Source organism: Scatophagus argus, chromosome 12, assembly GCF_020382885.2.
Source record: "Scatophagus argus isolate fScaArg1 chromosome 12, fScaArg1.pri, whole genome shotgun sequence".
Lineage (NCBI taxonomy): Eukaryota > Metazoa > Chordata > Actinopteri > Scatophagidae > Scatophagus > Scatophagus argus.
The window spans coordinates 2,734,994-2,755,644 of NC_058504.1; the positions used below are offsets into that span (position 1 = coordinate 2,734,994).

Sequence of the window (20,651 nt, forward strand, 5' to 3'; positions counted from 1 at the left end):
AGACTGTGGAAATGCTGGTCGCTCATCCTGTATATTTATCATATACACCAACATATCACATCCTGTGTATCTGATGTATTTGTTTTTCCTCATCACCTTCACTGACTTGTGTAAACCTGTGATTTTTCTGAATGTGAACACAGCTGCACGTCTTAGACCAGAGTTGTGTGCTGAGTTACACTGCACAGGTAAACAGGTTCATTGTGAACAGGCGACAGAATCAGGATCGAGTATGAAAGGGCCATCCTCATTAACGAGACGAGGTTCAAATATTGCATGACCATAAAATGTGGAAGAACTGTCAAAATCAAAGCACCAGAGGCCAAGAAATCCTGACTTTTAATGTCCACTTTGGGTCAAGCTCCAAAAAGACTGAATCCTACATTACCAATAAGGCAACTTGTCAGATCTTGCCTGCCTGCTAAGCGCTCATATTTTCAAACTTGTTATAATGTTAGAAATGTTAGAAATGACTATAAAGACTTTGACCCTCAAGACCAGGATAGACAATTAAAGCACCTTGGTTAGCTTAGGGACCAAGACCAGACTAAATATTAATAAATTGTTGTCAAGTTGCAGTTTACATCACATGATGCGACGCCAATCAAATTCATCCAAGCCAGTGAGCCTGTGGTGGACTACAAAGCTTCAAATAAGGATGTTGCTGTAAAGAAGCTACAGATTCCAAAACCTCTAAAACTTTGAGCTTCAAACTTAGTGTAACCAATTCTGCCCTTCTGTTCCTGGCGTTATGGTGTTGAATAATGGGTGGAAAACATTGTGATGTCACAGCGAAGCTGACCTTTGACCTCCTGGATATAAAGTGTGACATACTTTTTTCTGTGACCGTGGCTGTACCCCAGTAAAATTGTGACTGTGAGTGAGACTGTTTGGATTTAAAACCCAGTGTTAGTCAGTAATTGTGTGATCACCTTTCATGTTCAGCACCTGACACAGGTACTTGTTTCAGCCATTTGCTGGGCTTCATCCACCATGATATTTGGACGTGCGTCTTTGTGTTCATTTTTGAATTCTCTTTGAATATCTCAAATAATACTGCTTTGATTTGTCACTCTGAAAAATGTTGCTTCACTTGTACTCTTCTAGTGTTTCACCAAGTAGCCAAATCCTGACAGAGTCAGAGTGGGATCCCTCTCATGTACACTGACAGTCACACTGGCTGTGACTGATAACGGAAAAATAACCAGCTGTGACATCAGAGAGGAGGAACAGGAACAGGAGAACAAGAGTCTGAGGGCCAAAAAGACCAACAAGTCCAGGGTGGGCTGCTTCATCCAGTTAGGTGTTTGTGTCTGTATGGAAAAATCCAGTTTGTAGGTGGGAGCCACCATCACAGCGACGACATGTAACTTGACAGAACAATGTGATGTAAGTAAAAGGCCACGAAATATGTCCAGTGTAACCTGAAGAGGCTCTGGAGAGTAAAAATAGACTCACTTAACTGGCGATGTTACCCAGACAGCTAAAATGATGGGATCAAGGATCAAGGTATTTTAGGTGTCCTTGAATAACGCTGGGCCATCGATGTTCCTCTCGTCCTCTGTTGGATCTGAACCCGGTTCTGCCCATCAGGTCCAACAGCTGGATCTGGGATGTTGCGTTAGAGACGTGTCTCTGTAATTTAACTCTAACTTTAAAGTAGATCTCTGCTTGTCCCAGTTTTCCTTTTTATCAGCTCGGTATGAAATTTGACTTCTGTGTGAAAGTGAAGGAAGGACAGGTTTGTGCTACTCAGGAAACCTATGAATACCCACCTACAGGCCCACCTTTGGGAATGAGTATCACGACAGAATTACAAGAAAAATAAAACCATTAGGAATGAAAGATCCTATTAAAGCTTGTCAAAAGTGTCATTTTAATGTCTGCTAGACGCTGTTCTGTTCTTTTTTGAGCCCCATATTTTGCCTCTGCTCAGTTTGCTGCCACAAAGACAGCAAAATGTCAGCTCGAAGAAGCCTACAACAACGATGCCTTGCTGGAAAGTCATGTCACAGCTGCCTCGTGCCACCACCACATTATAATGTGGTGCAAATAATTTGTGAAATAGTGCTTAGAAATGCAGAATAGGGGCAGAATAGGGGATCGTTCACACAAGAAAACAACGCTGGCAGATTTTCTCCAATAAATCCACAGAGATGAATATCAACCAGAAGTGAAATAGATAAATAAACACACATATTGATAGCCACGGCACAGTAAACACACCGCATCAGGATCATTCACTCACAGCACGTCTGTGAGTTTGCTTCATGCTGTGCATTGGATTAAGAGTCACACATGTTTTCCTTTTATGCTGTGGAAACTCTACATACAGCGTGTGTGTGTGTGTGTGTGTGTGTGTGTGTGTGTGAGAGAGAGAGAGAGAGAGAGAGAGACACACACAGCTGCCCTCCCCCATTCTCCAAGGACATTTGGCCAACAGAGAATCAGCCCCTTTGTCTCGGTGTGTCTCACTTTCTGCATGTTGTCACATGTCCTCTCTCTCTGCTCTTTCTCTATCGTCTTTCTCCGTTCATTTTTATTTGTGTGTCTGTTTCTACGTGTCAGCATCACGCTGTTGAGCGTCTGTCTGTGGCCTCTGCGTCTGTCACCGTCTCACTTTGTCTCCATGTCCCTGTGTCCCTGCCTTCCCTCCATGTCTTTTATGTCACAGTTTCTCTCTGTACCTCAGTGCTCCTCAATAACAAGCTGAGACCATTTGTGATTACAGCAGAACACTTCATTATCATCTGTCCTTATTTCCAAAACTGGCCTGCCACCTTGTGGCCATGGAAACAACACAGCTCAAGATGTTTTTTAATTTAGACCATTTAGGTGAAAAAAATGCTTAAAATATTCACTACTTTGGACAGTATTGAATTATTATCTCTTACATTTTACCAAAAACTTGGCCCCCGAAATGACAGCAGGAATAATTTAGCTTTTACTCACAGAAAGAGCATTTAGACTATTTATAAGGTCATTCAGTAGTAGATAACACAAAAGTCTCTAGGAATCAATCCAACCCTGAGTCCGGACGGCAGGTGAGCCGAATGCGGATCGGATCTTCAGGCGGGAGGGACAGGAAACAAGACCGGAGAAAAACTGGGCAGGACAGACAGATATGAGGAAATGAAGCTGGACACGAGACAGAAGTGGGCCTGACAGAAATACCTTGATTCTAACGGCACAGGCTGGCTAAGGTGGAGTGGGGGAGCTGGTGGTTAAAACGGGTAGAAGGTGGAGCTGATTGGACGTGATGCAGAACAGGTGCACAGGTGAGTGGACCACAGGACAGCAAGCGAGCCGGGCAGGGCAGGAGGGAAGAAAAACACCCAATCCTAACATATTCAGGGTGAAACATGAAATGATAGTTCATATCATTCAGCTGGTGAGTCAACTTCAACCTTCCACTTCACACCATTTCAGACACATAAACTGTTTTCTTTATTCAACTACACTCATCTTTTAAGAGTTTTTACATACAAAATATATAATGAAAATATAAAACATGATGTACTGTTTTAGATTTTACTCAACAGTATATAAATTAGTTTAAAGTAGCCTAAAGCTGATATGTTTTGGTTAGTCAATTAATTCAATGATTATTCTATTATATTCTCTTTTTTATCTATATTAATATTTCTATATTTTATTCACTCATCTAATCATGATCAGAATTTCTATTTTGCTGCTGTATTATAATAATAATAGATCCTCTCTGTCAGATGCCTGCACAGACAAATATTGGAAACCCAGTTCAAAAGGGCTGCTGTGTCACACTTTAACTGAATCATTGTTTACAAAAACAGTTTTTCACCTGAACTTAAGAATCTGTGTTTTACTTGACCTGAATCTAAAATAACTGAAATGATTTACCTACAGTAACAACAATCTGTAACGTTAGCTTAAGCCACTTTGTCACTCATGCGTGGCCATTACAGTAAACATAAAATGTAAAATGGTAATAATAACAACATTAGATAATGCAGCGTGTAGCGTTTTAACAAGGAGCCTCACCACCACAGCACCACCACCAGACATTTGTAGTTGTAATTTGCATATAAAATATCTGGATTGTTATTTCAAATCCTCTCATTTTCCCATCAATGTAATGTAATGTAGTGTTGTTGTTCACAATTCTTAATCAATCAAACAAATGTTCTTTTAATTTGAAGGCACCACTGCCACACTTCCAGGACGGATTCTTTTAGCTTGACACAGTTTATTTACTTCCTCATCTCCAAGGTAACCAACCTGTTAACACGGACACAGTGTACAGTCTGTGTATAGTTACCTGAATGCATAGACGGCCACAGATAGATAGATAGATAGATAGATAGATAGATAGATAGATAGATAGATAGATAGATAGATAGATACTGCTACACATCGACCAAAGGTATGTTTCACCTTTCATTTGTGTGTATGTTGAATAGTGAACCCAGAAGTGTCTTGTGATTACTATACAAGTGTGTGTGTGTGTGTGTGTGTGTGTGTGTGTGTGTGTGTGTGTGTGTATGTGTGTGTGTAAAGATGATGTCAGGTGAGAGAAAGAGTGATATGGAGCGTCTGGGCATCTTTAAAGAGATGAGCTACGTCTCTGTGGGTGACAAGTACGCTCCATCCACCACCCGTAAGTATGATGTCTGTTGATCTGCCTTATTATTTTATTATAAAGAAGTAAAAACTAGAATCACGGCCCCGCACTTGTATGGCTTCACACACTTCCATACACCAGTCAAGTTGCGGTTTAATGCACATAATGACATAGGGAGTCTCACATGGTGCAACACAAGACCGTCACCTGAGGCTCAGTATGGCCCAAAGCGCTGAGCCTGTGGTGGACTACAACGCTTCAAACATGCATGTTTCTGCATCCATATTTGAAGCAGACACGTATGTGAAATGTTTCAGTCACTGCAGGAATTCTTGAGCTGTGGCTAAATTGATTAAATGATTTGTGAGGTCAGAGAGACCTGTGACTGCCATAACCCAGTCAGTTCATGTCCCAGTTCAAGTGGTTATCCGTGCCAATCAACAGACCACACTGAGTTTAGTTTCTGTCGGGACTATTTCTAGCAGCTGCAAATTGTCTGGAGCAACTGGCACACTTTTCTAAAGATGCTGCCTAGTTGTTAAATGTAATTCTCAATGGAAGAATAGCAGCACAAAATCACATAATGTTGTCTCCACAGCTGAGTACCCCTGCTGGTTATGAAGAAACATGAATGTGATAAGAGTGAACTGACTGTTTGGTGATGACTCAGACATTAACTAGATTACCTACATGTTTGGTGGCACAGATGAAAAACTTAATAGAGATAAAGATAAAAAAGATGGCAGGGTAAATGTAAATATGTTCTCTTTCCAAATGCAGGCCCTTTCAATGAGTCAGCCTGTCGTGGCCGGCAGATGCAAGCCGGAATAGCTAAACAAAGATGTGCTCTGCAGAGCGGATTTTTCGAAAAGTCCTTCAAACGGATATTTGAGCGTGAGGCACTGAGTGATCCGTTGAGACTGGCTCGACAGAACCGCATCCAGCAGGCCAAGAAGAACCTGAGCAAGGCCTTCCTGCCTTCCAACGGAGTCAAGAAACTGTGAGAGAACACACACACACACTGACACCAAAATATACACACTAAGACTGATTTCATTTAAAAGAAATGTAAAGTATGGACAAAGAGTTGGATTCAGTACAAAAATGTAATTTCCTGTCCTGTGACATAGTTTGAAAATCATTCACTTGTATTTCCAGCTCTTAACATAATGTCTGTGTGCCCCCAGCTGTGGCTCAGGTAGTTGCTATGGGACTCTGTCAGGACCAGTTGAAGCTATGAGTCCGCTGTCAGTTGCTCGGAAAGCTCATCGCTCACCAGGACGCAATGTTGTCACCTCGCCACCCAAGAAAGGGAGTGGTTACAGGTTTATGGCAAGAACTCTCTCTAAAGTAGTGCAAACAAGCATTTTAACTTATTTTTTTCCCCCCATCTGAGCCTCGGAAAAAAATTACAATAGTAGACGGTAGAGCTGTATTATACAAATTTGGAGGTATTAAATAAAATATTAGAATATTTTGCATGTAATTAATTATGTGACACTTGTTTTAGAACACTTTCTAATATCCACTGAACTCCACTGACCACATCTGAAAGCTTTTTGAAATGTTCTGTCTAATTATTTCTGTGCTTAAGTCCCAGAGGCAGAGTGTTGTGCAGCGGAGGAAAGAGTCCACTGTTTAATAGTTGCATATATATGAATTATATTATATTTTCATTATTGAAACATACACTGTCACAAGGACACTCGTGATGTTAAGTTCAGTAAATTCCATGTCATGTCCTGCAGCTATCCCAATGTGACCCTGTCCAAAACTGAGCTGTATGCCTCAGACCCCTACGACAGAGCCAGAGAGGCACTGAAGGTAACACACTCTGCATTATTACACCTTTGAATTTTATTTTATTGGTTCATTTTGGCCATTTCTATTGCACAGGCCACCATGGTGTCAGCTGTGAAAAAAACAGTCATGAAAATCATTGATTGTCTCTTGTTTACGCATTTCTGAATGTTAGCTCACCAGGCTAATACATTACACCGGCTGTTTGATTGATTATACTAGTAGCAGAAGTCTAGTTTGTTACAAAAACGTTTGCAACGTTGCAGCATCCCATTTCTCAGTAATTAACTTGATGGGTACTTAGTATTAACGACAACATTAGAATCACAACTACACAAATAAGACCAAGTTGTAATAAACCAGGCTTTTCCTTTAATGTCCTTCTCACATTTATTAGAGAAACTTGATTGTGTATTTTGTGTGCAGTAGTTCATTCATTCACAAAGTGATATTTTACTCGACCGCACAATGTAGGAAGTATGATGACATAGGGACTCAGTGAACTGCTGCTAAAACTGTCAGAGGAGGTTCAATAACTGGTGGCAAAGAGGCAACGAAGGCCAACACTTGCCATTTGTAAACTGTGCGAAATCTCATGTCAAAATCCACAAAAGGAGCTCCCTCAATAACTTCTGCTATCTGCTACGGTTTGTTTCCCACCATCAAGTCCAACATATTTAAATTTCTCCAGCCATAGTGCACAGTGAAAAATAATAACCTTTATAATAACCTGTTCACATCAGACATGAAGCAAATTTTCATTCGGCCCAGTTTTATACAAAGTTACACTGAATTATTAGAGAAATTCAGTTCAGGATATTGAATTCTTCCAGTATACAAGGACTGGAATAAATTTCAAAGGCTACATCACTTAATTCCATCTAATCAAGTTTTCAGCAAAGTTTTGCCAGAAATAAAATCATGCTGTTTATATACTGTTGACTATTGAAAACCTCTACTGGTAAAAACTACTTCATTCTATTGCTTTTTTGTCTTAACTTAGACATTTCTAAGTTCAAAATTTTAAACATGTACATGTGTGTGATACAGAAGGAGGAAACAATCCATCGGTCCAAGTTCAAAAATGGCCCCTTCAAGATCAACCTTCACCCCAGAGATTATTTCCAAAGCAATCCATATCGCAGTGACAAGCCCCTCCCACCAGCACACAAGCCCCTCCCACCTGGACGGAAAGTCTCTCCGGTTCCCTTCAAACCTGCATCCCCGAGCAAAAAGGTGATAATCTCTCAAGCTGCTGTAAAATCAACCATTCAGTAAAACTGACCTGTAATATGTTTTCTGTTGTATTTTAATCTACATTTTTAACAGTCTGCATATTTATGTGAGCGTCTTTGTGTTAGATGGGAGGAATGAAAGCAGGGACATTTGACATTTACCCTTCACATTCTGCTGATCCATACATCATTCGCCGTTCCAAGCCAACCAATCAGGATCCAATCTTCCGTCCTGTCCCTGGTCCTAAGAGCACACCTGTGAAGAGCATCATCACAGTCAATGTTGAAAGGTTGTATCACTTACTCGTACGTACTCGTTCAGGTGCAACAAATCACACTCTGGAGGTCATAATGACTCCTGTAGGTGACGGCATCAGAAACAAACTGTGTTTGCCACACATGATAAAGCTCACTTATTTATTTACTTATTTAGGTCTTGACGTGAATAAATGAATGCAAATAAAGTTTAATAAAGAAGCACTCTGGAGATTCAGTTCACCCAATCCGTGATACATTCATTTTGAATTAACTTTGACCTTTTCAAGACATTATTCAGCATTACATTCCCTTTCAGCTGTCCCTGAGCTGTAATTTCAGCTGCCAGCTTCTGCAAAACAAACAGTCAAAAGTGTGCAAAAGAGCTGTAAAACAAATTGGATTTGACATTTTTTTAACCGGTTTTCCCCCCGTCTTGTTTCAGGAGCGTGCACTCTGCAAACTACGCCTCAGCCATTCCAAATGTGATGGTCTTCTGACTACATTACCCATACTGCACCAGAGCCGGTTGACTTTTTACCTGCTGTGTACCGTAGAAGTTATTTTGCTGCATCTGTTTCACTATCACCTGTAATGAGATCGAGACCTACCTACCTACCTTTTTTCTCTGGATGATAGATTTACTTTTCTGCGCTGGTACTGCAGATCAGGCTTCAAAATAAATGAAATCTTATATTAATTAAATTTTGAAAATCAGTGCAAACAACGGAACCTGTGAAAATTTTTTGAGTAAAACCAAAAAGCTGGTATACAGTAAGTAAGCTCTAAAAACAAATACGTTAATGATATTAACAACTAGTGATCAGTCACTGCCAGAGACGTGACACTTTGGTTTGATGCATAAAAATGATCCATTGAATGAAAGAAAATTGAATGTAAATGAATCATTTTCTGTTTGAATGAGAGATTTCACATTGCATGGTGTCTCGTTTCCTCTCTGCAAGAGCTGGCAGGCATGAAGAGATAAGTTCATAGGTAATGTCAGCAACCAGAAGATATCTTGATAATTACATGAATTCTGATGACAGCATAAAGCAGCTTTTTAAAGAAGAGTGCCCACATTTCATTAAGTTTCCTCACATCTTTTCATTGTCTCTGCAAAAGACAAATGATAGACAGGAAAAGACATAATAAACAAGTCTTAGCTGACAAAACAGCAGTCTTTCCAAAAATCCTGGGAAAGAGGAGAGAATCAATGATTCACAGGAGGAAGAAAAAGCAGACGCAGAAGAAGAAGAACAAGAAGAAGAAGATTTACAAGTATGGTGTAAAAAATTACAATAAAGGTTCACAGGGAAGGGATACGGATTTATAATAGTATTAAAAAGTGTTAAGAAGGGAATGTAATAGAACATAATAACATATGCCGGTTGTGAAAGAAAAGGCAAATACAAAGCATGGAGAATTGTTTTAATGTTTGATTTCATGTTCAAATACAGTAAGGGTTTAGAATAATGACATTTGGATTTGTGTAAATGAAATTTAGCTAAGATAATTACTGAGCTAATAACATAATGTTCTGTGTAAACTGTATGGAAACCAAACAAACACAACAACACTTTGTCTAGACATAAGGTAAAATAAGAAGAAGTAATAGTAGTAGCCGTGGTAGTAGTAGAAGAAGAAGAAGGAGGAGAAGAAGTAATAGCAGTAGTAGTAGTAGTAGAAGAAGAATCTTCCCTCCCCACAATTCATTGCGGTTTGCCGAGCGATATAAGTGTGTGTATGACTTCCGTTCTGCCTCTCGGCACGCGGTCACCGTGCCGTTCAGGAACATGTGCGTCTGCGTATTAAATGTGGTAAGTTTTTAAATGTTCTCACGAGAGAGCGAGAACCATCTCGAAGCTTTTTTTTTAAAACAACGAACCCGCGTTCCTGTGCTGACAACGCGGTTATATGTGAAGTCGTTTGTCGGTATCAGACGGCGTCACAATATGCAGTTAACTGATTTTGGCGACTGTTAGCTAAAATAGATCGGCTCCAGTCGCCGTCCTGCAGAATGCAGATGGGGGCTAAACATGAGGAGAGAGCACAAATGAAGTGGTAGGAGAAACATGAAACCTCCGTGGGACAGGAATAAAGTGAACGGTGCGTATCGTGGAGGCGTTTGGTTTCCCGCCGCGGATGAGACGGTCCTAAACGTGGCTGGCATGACGCGTGAAATTCCAACACAAGTCGACCAAAGTGTTTTGAAAGAGACTGTGATGAACTTTAATATAAGCGCTCAATCTGTCTGTTCCTGAGACCAGAACTGACGTGTCAGTTGGCTGCGTGACGTAGATGCGTCCCATCGATGGGTTTTATCTTTAAAAGACGATATACGTAATGCGTAACAATATCAAGATCATAAGAATTTAAGTGCCTGACTTTCAGGGGCCTTAGCACGCGTAGCTGACTTTTTACTTGCTGTACACTGTGGAAGTAATTTTACTGCGTCTGTCTTGTAGTGTCTGAAATCTAATGGCCTGACGTTGGGACTTTTGCAGTGTGCATAAGCCCACAATGTTTGGCTCATAACTAGTTTTCAGTATGTGGATTGTGTGTGTGATTCATTGAATTCCAGTAGAGGAATGTCCTCACTTTTCAGTGTGTGCAGTAATTTTCTTACCATAAAATCTGTGTGTCCTGTGGTATTTGTGACCTTAAAGCTCATTCCAAAGTCATCTTGAATCAGCCACAGGATATCAGAAAAGTCACACATTGAGTTATGATGGTACAATAACTGTCAGTTTTCATACCATGTTACACTGTGAATCCAATGGTTTGCTGAGAAGGGCTGCACTCGGAGCGAACGCAGAACCTCACTTATTGCCATCCTTATATTTGACACTCTGAAAGGTTAGGAGGCACAAGTGTGGCCTTCATCGTCTTGTACTAATATGTGATGTTCATGTTGTCTTTCAGAGATGTTGGGTCCCCTGCTGAACAAACATCAAGGCGGAGTGGAAGCCATGGGATAAAGTTACCAGCCTTTGGGAGCGAACGTAAGCACACTGAACAGTGAATTGTATGTTAAAGAAAAATGTGACTGTGACCCATAAGGAGTACAGGCTTAGCGACAAGACACCGTAGGTTGTTTAGTGGACCACCACACGAGGCAGGTGGGCAGGACCCTCATGGTGGTTCCGCCTGCCTCCCCCCAGCTCTAAGTCAGCTGACCAGGCAGTGTGTGCCTGGCTCAGTGTTACAGTGCTGGTAGAGGAAGTCTCTGTACCTGGTCTCAGCTGTGCAGGCTCTGTTTTAGAGTCTGCTGCTCCTGAGCTGCTGCAGAGCGCAGCCCAACGAGAGTGGCCTGTCCTGATCCAACAGCAGGGCAGGCCTAGTGCAGGGCTGCACATTCAGTGACACCACAGGCAGTGCTTTGGTACTGTGTCAGTGTTTGTGTTCTGGTGGAGCCTGACTACATGCAACAGGTCTCTTCCACTGCCACTAGGCTCACCTTTAACCCCAAACCTAGAAAAACCTCCTCTGTGCTTTTTAGTGTATCACCTTTTGGAGGAAAATTATGTAATTATTTGGGATTATTCCCCCCCCCCCCAATATTGGGATTTAAGTTTATTTTCCATAAATTGTACAATAAACCTGTATTGATGGTCTAAATAATGCAGTTCCCTGTTGCTGAGGTCCTCCGAGCATTCTGTGTATAAACCAATGAATGAAAGAACTTCTAGAAAAATCTGTTTTGATCATGTACTGCATGAGGCATACTGTTTAACGTGAACAGGGGCAGTAGGTCTCTACTGCTTACGGACTTGTTCACTTGTGATTTTACAATTTTGGATCTACATGGAACTCAATTCATGACTGACGTCAGTTTGGAACCAAACTGCTTACATGGCTACAAAAAAATCAAGACAAATGGTAACTAGACATTAGTTAACTTGTCTTTTTGCTTGAATGTGTTGCAGTCCCCGAGTTGCTGTGTGTGGAGCTGATGGTCACGCTGCAGTCAGACTGAGGGTGAGTGTGGCAGGACCAGTTCGACCCAAAATCTTAAAACACTCACGTCACATGCGGTGATGAATGTAAATATAACACATCATGCAGATGAAAACACCATGGTGAACTTCTAACCCTGAGCATAGCAGCTGAGTGCTAAAGGTGATCTGTGGTGTGCTTCAGTTTCACTGACTGCGCTTCGTTTTGCTACAGGTGCAGGTGGGTGGAGCAGCTGGTCTGCAGGGGGCAGCAGATGCCTGCAAACAGACTCGTGCAGGTATGATGGCCGTCAGTGTGGATACTGAGGGCTCAAACAGGATTCTGTGTTGACGCAGTGTAAACCCAATCGTGTACTGCCGTGGCAGAGACCTCCTCTCTGCTGTGGAATCTGGTATTGGGAGAGAAATCTCAGGACTTTGGCACAGGTTTAAGTAAAAACGATTTACCAGAACCTGACTTGAAGACCTGAAACACGCTTCTTGTGATAGTCTGTGGTACTAACCCTAGCTTCTTGAGCTGTCTAATACCTGCTGGTCTCTGTTTCCAGTGTTCAGAACAACCCAGCAGGATAACGCTGAAGTGAGCGGAGAAGTTCCTGTCAGTCCATCTGCTGGGTCGTCGGTGCGCCTCCATGTTTCACCCTCTGCCTGCTCCACCTGATTGAGGATGAGGCAGTAGATGGAGCTTGATCTCTACATTTTGTTGGATAAGCATGAGCAATTGTTTGAGTTGAGTCAAAGGCTTAAAGAATAAATTGATCTCATAACTGCGTGTATTTATTTGTCAAAAAATGCAATTGAAGGACAAGGGCAGTTTGTTTCTACTGAAGATGTGAAAACCATTCTAGTCAACTCGAAGTGCTGAACTCCCTGCTGTAGTTTCTACAAAATGTGAAACAGAACTAATAACCCTTGCAGGAGAACTCGAGTCTCAAAGGATTGATCAACTTTTTTTTTTTTTTTTTTTAAGTAGAACAAACTGAGTACGTCCAGGGAGAAAACTGAAACAAGTCAAAAGAAGTGCCAGTGATTCCAATAGAAACCAGACAGACCTGACATGAGATCGTATCAAACGCAACTTTCAGATCAAGCAGAGCAAACATGGTTAGAAACCCAGAGGCAGCTGCCATGAACAGACAGAGCAGCTAACAAATCCTACAGGTGGGATAAAGACTCATTTTCCATGAGTGTTACACTGAGCAATCAATATTCATCACAGGTTTAAGCAAAAAAAAAAAAGCCTGTCTACACTTTAATCATCAAATCAAACACATTGGACTGTTGGGCCTGTTGCTGTAGGCCCTTTCAATAATCCATTCATATTTGTACCCTATGTGGAAACATCTGCATTTATGTTCTTCTTATTTGGGATTTTCCTTTCACTTCTCACTTGTGGCTTTGTTCACAAACGGGTCTACCGTTTCCACCATGTTTTCGCTGTACTACATGTTTCCTGAGACCCGCTCTTGCTCTGATGAATGACTCAAAGACACTGTGGATCCAGACCTAAAACCAAACCCAGGGTAGAGGGGTTCAGTGAAGGTGGAATGGAAGGTGTGGAGGTGGTTCAATGCGCCCGAGGTGATTCTGTAGAAAGACAGCGTGCCAGCATGCCAGTCCAGATACACCGCTACTCTCGTCGGGAGAAAGGACGGTGGGACGTAGATGGTTTCTGACCTGTCATTGTGCCAGGCAGAGAAAAGATCAGCAGACGCAAACAGAGCCCAGGATTTGTCGTTTCTCCCAAACCTGCACTCGTTGTCATCTCCTTTCCTTCTGATTCCTCTGTAAGTCACTCCAATAGAAAGCCATCCTTCCCTCTCAACCTCCCAGTAACAGCGACCACGCAGATCATTATCGCAGAGGACGGCATACATAAAGTCAAATCTGTCCGGGTGATCAGGATATGGAAGCGTCTCTCTCGCTGTTGCTGCTTTTCTGTTGTCTTCAGAGAGGAACACATTTCTGTTTGCTGTGTTTGGGTCCAGTGCGAGTTCACAGGCATCTGATGGACAGAACAAAACAATTCAGGGCTGTAATTGTCCATATGAGCTGTAGATTTATGAATAAAACACCTGGTTTTCAAAGGAAAAATGCTTGTGTGCTTAAAAACAAAGAACTCAACCATGACTTAATTTTCCCACAAAGCATCTAATCACATAGCTCAAAATTCTCTTCTGTCAAGTGAAAACTAAAGATTACGCAAACCCTGATAATGGATTCAGCACCTTAAAGCTTTATTCTTGGATCTTTTGGTCCGGTTGGATTACTTTGGCTTCTAATGTGCCCATTGTTTAGCTCCCACTGTAAACTCCCAGTGATATGATTATATTTTCACATGACACATTCTGAAAAAGCACTTTTCTAAACATTTGGTCAGCTGCATTTCCTGCATTCTGCATGAAATAATATCAGTAGTGTTTAATATGTGCTGCTTTCTTTTCAGGAAACTAAAACTCACACTTCCTCAGGCCTGGTTTTAACCATTGCTCTCCTCCATGGTCAACCCTGGAAAAACAGGATACACAAAGTCAGACCTACATGTTATCTTCTTAAGATATATTTCCTTTATTAAGTAGTTTTTGTTTCGGTGACCTGATGTAGTAATTATCAAAAGTCCTACTCTGTACTTAAACCCAACAGCAGCTCCTAACAGGCCTATCATTTCTGTCCTCTGAAGTGCAGTGGCCAATCTACATCAAATCTGTCATGAGCATATAATCTAAAACATGCTTTATGTTTGTGATTTTAAAATATCCACCATTAAATATTACAACTAACTCCACACTTAATGATTCAAAAGAACTGGTGCTCTGACCTTTATGAATTCTTCATTTCTTAGCTAACCTCTGTTTCTGTCAGCTGCCTCCCCCTCAGCATCTGACATCGTGTTTATTTTTATATATTGCCTGTTTGCATTGTGGGTCTAAGAGGACTGAAATTACATCTGTGCTGTATGTCATGCATGTATAGCATATTTGACAATAAAGTTGACTTGACTTCCTCTCGCATCTTTAAGACAGTTGGATTCAGAACGGTTTCGGTCCATATTATAAGTGAAACGAATGTCTGTTTGTGTGGTGGTTAGTAATTTAAGCTAAAATTATCTCATAAATCTTGGGCCAAGTCAATGTTTAAGACTCATGGAATATGTTGTTCACTGTTAATAAAAAAAATAATGTTTAGTCTTGGTTAAAATAATAAAATGGTGAGATTTCACTTAAAAAAGAAGGCTATAATATGATCATAAAGAGAAGCAAAACCAGTGAAGCATAACCTCCACTGCAAACGCACCTGACTTCCTGTGAAGAAATGCAAATTAGCTCTATCTCCAGTTAAACAAGCTCCAACTGGCTGATAGTACTGACAACAAGATACCCTGGAGACACAGTCACAAACTGAACAGTTTGAGCTGTACTTGTAACCAAGGGAACCTGTTCACATTGCTATCTTCCACATGATGTGTAGTTACACAAGACACAGACGGACAGTATGATGAAATCATTTACTTATTTAGTCACTATGAAACAGTGACTGTACCAGACATCAAAACTTTCCATACCTGAGACTGTCAAGTTTCCAATGTGGATCCTTCAGTCCGTCAGAGAGCAGTTTTACTCCCAACTCTCCTGGATGATTGTAGCTTAGGTCCAGCTCTCTCAGATGGGAGGGGTTGGAGCTCAGAGCAGAGGCCAGAGACACACAACCTTCATCTGTGATCAGACAGCCTGAGAGCCTGCAAGCACAAAGGAAAAACTGTCTTATAAACTGAAAGCTGACTAAAAGACTCAGAGTCAACTGAGAGTTGCAAGACTTAAATAGCAAAGGCAGTGAACAGATAAACAAATAAAAACAAAGAGTCTCATAAAAATTAATTAGCAGTTGCTAGAACCTATTGCCAAAGTACAGAAAGGTTTGTCCTTTGTTCACTGATGTTGCTGTGAATGTAAATTGAGATTTAAAGGTTAACCCTTGAACAGGTTGATAAGTCCTGACCTGAGAGCCTCCAGCCTACAGTTTTGTTTCTTCAGTCCAACACAGAGCAGCTTCACCCCTGAGTCCTGCAAGTCATTATTTCCCAGGTCCAACTCTCTCAGACAGGAGGACTCGGAGCTGAGAACCGTTGCCGGAGCTTCACAGCTTCTCTCTGACAGGTTACAGCCACTCAGGCTGAAAATGCAATACAGTGAAAAAATATATGAAACTTCTTTCAAAAATATAAGAGGATTTAAAATTATATCTGAAAGAATCTTGTAAAATATGGCCACAATTTGAACAGTATAGAGGAGTAGAACAACAGAACATCATTAATATCACCCATAGATAATAATTGTCAATTCTCTGAATTCTGTGATGAAACTCTGCTGCTGTGCTGTTAATGTGCTCTCCTCAAGCCTGCATCTGTACTTTATTCAGGCAAAAAAAAACTAGAGGTGGACTGAACCAATTAATCACCACCCACAGTGTGTCACTAACATACAGCACACACATATAGAGTAATTTTGGAAATGTAATTGACCGTTTCAATAAACTTGAAACTTGCACAAAGCCTCTTACTGCTCTGCAGAGAGTTTGCCAGCTCATCCAGCTTCACTCTCCTCAGGAAGTTCAGTGTGATCTTCAGAAAAGCCTCTCCATTCCTCCTTCTGTGCTCCTCCTCCACATTATCAATCGGGTCTACATCCTCGCTGTTTTTCTCCACACATTTTGGGTCATCTGGACTCAGGACCCCCTTGAACTTCTTCAGCTCAGTCTTCACAAAAGTAATAACGTTCTCCTCAAGCAGCTGGAAAAATAAAAACATTGCATTAAGTGAACAATCTGTTGCCAACCTACTTCTTACCGCATTGCACCTAACACAGTCCACACAGGTAAGGAGCCCACTGTGATACTGAGGGGTTACCCAACAAGACTGCCAGGCCTGGAGGCAGGGGTGAGCCCACCCCCTTATTTGGGTGAAATCTCTCTGGAGGTATTCTGAACATGAATGATTGGGGGTGAGAGCAGAAACAGCAACCCAAGGTTTGACTGGAGGAAGTTTGAGGGGAAAAACTTAAGTTGGCAACATAACCTTAACCAACTGAAGTGATTCAAACATGGATGAATTGAAAAATAAAAGGTTAAACTTTAGTAAAGAAATAGTGGAAGAACTCAGTGGATTAACTGTTGTGGTTTTGACATTAAAAATCTTGTAAGCATTTATTCATCTTTAGACAAATGAAAATCTACTACCGCAAATATGGAATCCAGGTCTGTTTGATGAGGTTGTGCAGACTGATCAACAGAAACCTTGGACCTCTTCTGGTCAACCCTGTGGAGTACACATGAAGTTAAACATTTAGTACTGGCTCATGGTAAGTCTTCTGACCCATATATAATTGGAAACACATTTACATTAACACATTTATCTTTAAGCTGACAGCAGTTTGACCCTCAGGCCTAAATCAAGATCATCAACCATAGTGAGACACAAGCACTGATATGTCGTATAGGCCGCACACTAAGGAACACCTGATGGTGATCAGATCAATCATCCTCCACCTCTGGGTGGGAACATCACAAGGTCTTGAACAAAGTAAAACTTTAGAACAGACAATGACAGGATAGATTGTTTCAGTGTTTTGTTTCTAAAAATTATAACAGATTAAAATTCTAACAGATATAAAAGTTAAACATCAGCTCTGAATTAACGTCTTAAACACTATTCTTTGTATCCATTAAGCAGAGGCACATTAGCTAAAGATTTCACTCGGAAAGATGTCCATCAGATTTACAGAAAAGGTGAGCCATGTCTTCTAGTCCGGTCTTACCACTGATGTCTTCCTTACCCTAAAAGACACAGCATTAAACCCTTAAAAAAGTCTTTGTTCTTAAGAAACAAGAACTGGAGGCATAGAGTTAACTCAGCTACCCCACAGTGGCTACACACTTCAGTATGCTCACAATATTTTTGAAGAATGTTATGTAATGAAAACTTTGGATAACTTACGTTTTGATTCATTATTAGATCATTTTAGAAACATCTGTTGTTGTCTACTATTTTGTTTATGTATGAAGACTGTTGCAGAACCTGTTTCAAGAGTTAAGTCGGCACACTTTAAGTGAAATCCTCATGTTATGTGAATAACTTTGGAGTTTCAATGAAAAAAATATAAGATAAAAATAAAGTTGTAATTTTATGAGAAAAATGAACATGCAACATGTTCAGCAAATAAACAAAACAAAAAACAGTTTGGCGTCATTGACATCTTACTTCATTTCAGGAGAACAGTGTGTGTCTTTGAATGTAAGAGGTGGGTCTATTGACTGGTCACTCTTAATGGACACACAGCTGCTTTCAGAGGACTCTGGGCTCTCCTTGTGGATGCTGTATACAGAGACTGAAGTGAGAATGGACACAGTCGGTGCTGACCTGAGGTGTTTATAGGCTCTGAAACATTTTACTGGACAGTTTAAGAAGTTCTGTCCCAGGCTGAGCCATTATTAATATTATTAGTCACAGCTGTGCTTTGGATGTCATTGAAAGTCAAAATGTCAAAGTACTGATGAAAATGAAAACACGTACGCTAAAAAAAAAATTAAGCTTACTTCTTTTCAAGAGGACAGTGGGCATCCTTGAATGTAAGAGGTGGGTCTATTGACTGGTCACTCTTAATGGACTTAATGGACACACAGCTGCTTTCAGAGGACTCTGGGCTCTCCATGTGGATGCTGTATACAGAGACTGAAGTGAGAATGGACACAGTCGGTGCTGACCTGAGGTGTTTATAGGCTCTGAAACATTTTACTGGACAGTTTAAGAAGTTCTGTCCCAGGCTGAGCCATTATTAATATTATTAGTCACAGCTGTGCTTTGGATGTCATTGAAAGTCAAAATGTCAAAGTATTGATGAAAATGAAAACACGTACGCTAAAAAAAAATTAAGCTTACCGGTACTTCTTTTCAAGAGGACAGTGGGCATCCTTGAATGTAAGAGGTGGGTCTATTGACTGGTCACTCTTAAGGGTCACACAGCTGCTTTCAGAGGACTCTGGGCTCTCCATGTGGATCCTGGATACAGAGACAGAAATGGCAGCTGAGGAAGCCTGTGCTAATCTGAGGCTTTTATGGGCTCTGAAATGTCCTGCTGGTCAGCTAGGAAAGTTGTCTGCCAGGCTGAGCGGAGAGCCTTGTTTGATGAGTTTATTTCATTTCTGACTGAGGTTAGATCTCTATCTTTACTTTACTTTATTTTATATTATTTTATATTTTTATTCTTTATTCTTTATTTTTTATTTTATTCTATTCTCTTGTATTTTTGCACAGTTGTTAAAAGGAGTGTTGTTTTTTTCATTTCACTGTGGATGCACATCCACATGTGACAAATAAAGAATTCTGATTCTTTCAAATGGCATGGGACCATTAATAATATGGCAACTGTCCCATGGCACAGACAAACAAACAAAAATAACAAATAAGTTTACTTCTTTTCAGGAGACCAGTGTCCATCTTTAAATGTAAGAGGTGGATCCATTGACTGGTCACTCTTCAAGGACACACAGCTGAGGAGTCTGATCTCTCCTGGTGCATCCTGGAAGACAAAGACAATGTTGATAGCTTTGCACACTGTCCTAAGTACTGCTCAATGCCACATTTGTGTTTCAGTGTAGAAAGTGGCAGGCTGACCGACCAACCGACAGTTATATAGAGCCATGTTTAAGCTTTTAGTATCTTTAACCTAAAGACATGTACATGAAAAACTACTGATATTTAGCAAAACAAACGTCAACAGTTCAATCATTATAAACGAAGCAGTAATGTGAAGTGTTGAATACAATACCTTTCCATGATGGAAAAAAACTGCTGGTACTCTCTTAAAAACAGCAGAAAGAAAGAGGGATAAAGTCAAGGTCAAGACAGTGTCCTCATGCTGAACTATGACCATTAATTCATTATATAATGAACTTATAACCTGCTGGGATGGCAGTATTATTGTACATATCAAAGACTTTCTATTTTTTATTCTATTTTGGCATGCTTATAATTAAGTACTTTCAAGTCATCAACACATTCAAGTTAGATTGAATTATTTTCATGATAAAGATAGCTAGAATTAAATATTCAGTTTATCAGTTAGTGAGTTATCAAAAGTCTGATATGTTGTACAAGTTGACACAACAACTTGGCTTATTTAGTAAAACTTACTCAAGTGATTCCGTCACTCCAGCAGCTCACTTGTGCTCACCAGGTCTGCATGGAAGAATAGTTTCACACACATTTCAGAGAGCCTAGATGGACTTGAACGCCACACCCATAGTTAAAGTGAGATGTAGTGCATGACAATATGCGGGCTGTTGCCACACTGTCTTTATTTTAACTACAAAGGTCTGACTAGTTTACATATGCAGGTAGAAACAATGGCTGGGGCCAAGGTGGAGTGGTCTTTAATTGATCTTATGACTTTATAAAGTTGTTAAACATAAGCTAAAACACCCAGCAGACCGTGAGCATTTATTAGTCATGTTCGTGACCACCCGGTGAATATCCAGCAGTCGTTCTCCTTTGTGCTCTGCTTTGGTCTCCACCGTGTGCCAAAGAACACGAGCCTGCCTGCTGTTCGGTGCTCAGTGGGTGTATGTGCCATGGGCTTATTGGAGTCGTCTCAAACAGTGAAACTGCAGCTGGAAACAAGGTTAACACGTGTTGAAACTGAACAAAAACAGTAAATCTGTAGAGTAGAAAATACCTTTGAGAGTACACATAGCTGTCTGATTACCTGTTCACGTAAAAGGCATATTAGCTCAGATTTGTGAACAAAAAAA

The 20,651-nt window shown here is 40.7% G+C and overlaps 3 protein-coding genes, 1 long non-coding RNA gene and 1 other non-coding gene across 11 annotated transcripts; 3 read left to right on the forward strand and 2 right to left on the reverse strand.

Annotated features, from left to right (window-relative positions):
* Window positions 1-3,132: 3,132 nt before the first annotated feature.
* On the forward strand, window positions 3,133-8,622 carry c12h4orf47 (chromosome 12 C4orf47 homolog). Of its 6 annotated transcripts, XM_046406746.1 has the most exons (9): window positions 3,288-3,391; window positions 4,179-4,248; window positions 4,537-4,636; window positions 5,381-5,600; window positions 5,788-5,925; window positions 6,349-6,424; window positions 7,451-7,636; window positions 7,762-7,925; window positions 8,336-8,622. In XM_046406746.1, exons 3-9 carry the CDS (start codon window positions 4,537-4,539, stop codon window positions 8,388-8,390), a joined length of 939 nt encoding a protein of 312 aa, XP_046262702.1. In that variant the 5' UTR covers window positions 3,288-3,391; window positions 4,179-4,248; the 3' UTR covers window positions 8,391-8,622. The 6 variants fall into 6 exon arrangements, with proteins under 6 accessions (XP_046262701.1, XP_046262700.1, XP_046262705.1 ...); XM_046406745.1 differs by lacking the exons at window positions 3,288-3,391; window positions 4,179-4,248 and adding an exon at window positions 3,133-3,278; XM_046406744.1 differs by lacking the exon at window positions 4,179-4,248 and having other exon boundaries at window positions 3,279-3,391.
* A 939-nt stretch (window positions 8,623-9,561) lies between these two features.
* On the forward strand, window positions 9,562-12,616 carry LOC124068467. Its single transcript, XR_006844917.1, has 5 exons — window positions 9,562-9,710; window positions 10,816-10,895; window positions 11,820-11,871; window positions 12,064-12,127; window positions 12,398-12,616. It is a non-coding gene; the product is annotated as an uncharacterized LOC124068467 (long non-coding RNA).
* LOC124068755 lies at window positions 11,050-11,250 on the forward strand. The gene has a single exon (XR_006844970.1). It is a non-coding gene; the product is annotated as a small nucleolar RNA SNORA74 (small nucleolar RNA).
* Window positions 12,617-12,654: 38 nt separating the features above from the next.
* Window positions 12,655-16,170, reverse strand: LOC124068622 (neoverrucotoxin subunit beta-like). Its single transcript, XM_046407019.1, has 5 exons — window positions 16,167-16,170; window positions 15,846-16,056; window positions 15,412-15,585; window positions 14,311-14,357; window positions 12,655-13,854 (listed from the first exon to the last, which is right to left on the reverse strand). The coding sequence occupies exons 1-5, from the start codon at window positions 16,168-16,170 to the stop codon at window positions 13,292-13,294; spliced, it is 999 nt and encodes a 332-aa protein (XP_046262975.1). The 3' UTR covers window positions 12,655-13,291.
* A 124-nt stretch (window positions 16,171-16,294) lies between these two features.
* Window positions 16,295-19,404, reverse strand: LOC124068466. 2 transcript variants are annotated; one of them, XM_046406751.1, is made up of 5 exons: window positions 19,314-19,404; window positions 18,787-18,900; window positions 18,103-18,216; window positions 17,082-17,160; window positions 16,295-16,635 (listed from the first exon to the last, which is right to left on the reverse strand). In XM_046406751.1, exons 1-5 carry the CDS (start codon window positions 19,361-19,363, stop codon window positions 16,321-16,323), a joined length of 672 nt encoding a protein of 223 aa, XP_046262707.1. In that variant the 5' UTR covers window positions 19,364-19,404; the 3' UTR covers window positions 16,295-16,320. The 2 variants fall into 2 exon arrangements, with proteins under 2 accessions (XP_046262707.1, XP_046262708.1); XM_046406752.1 differs by lacking the exons at window positions 18,787-18,900; window positions 19,314-19,404 and adding an exon at window positions 18,438-18,558.
* Window positions 19,405-20,651: the final 1,247 nt, after the last annotated feature.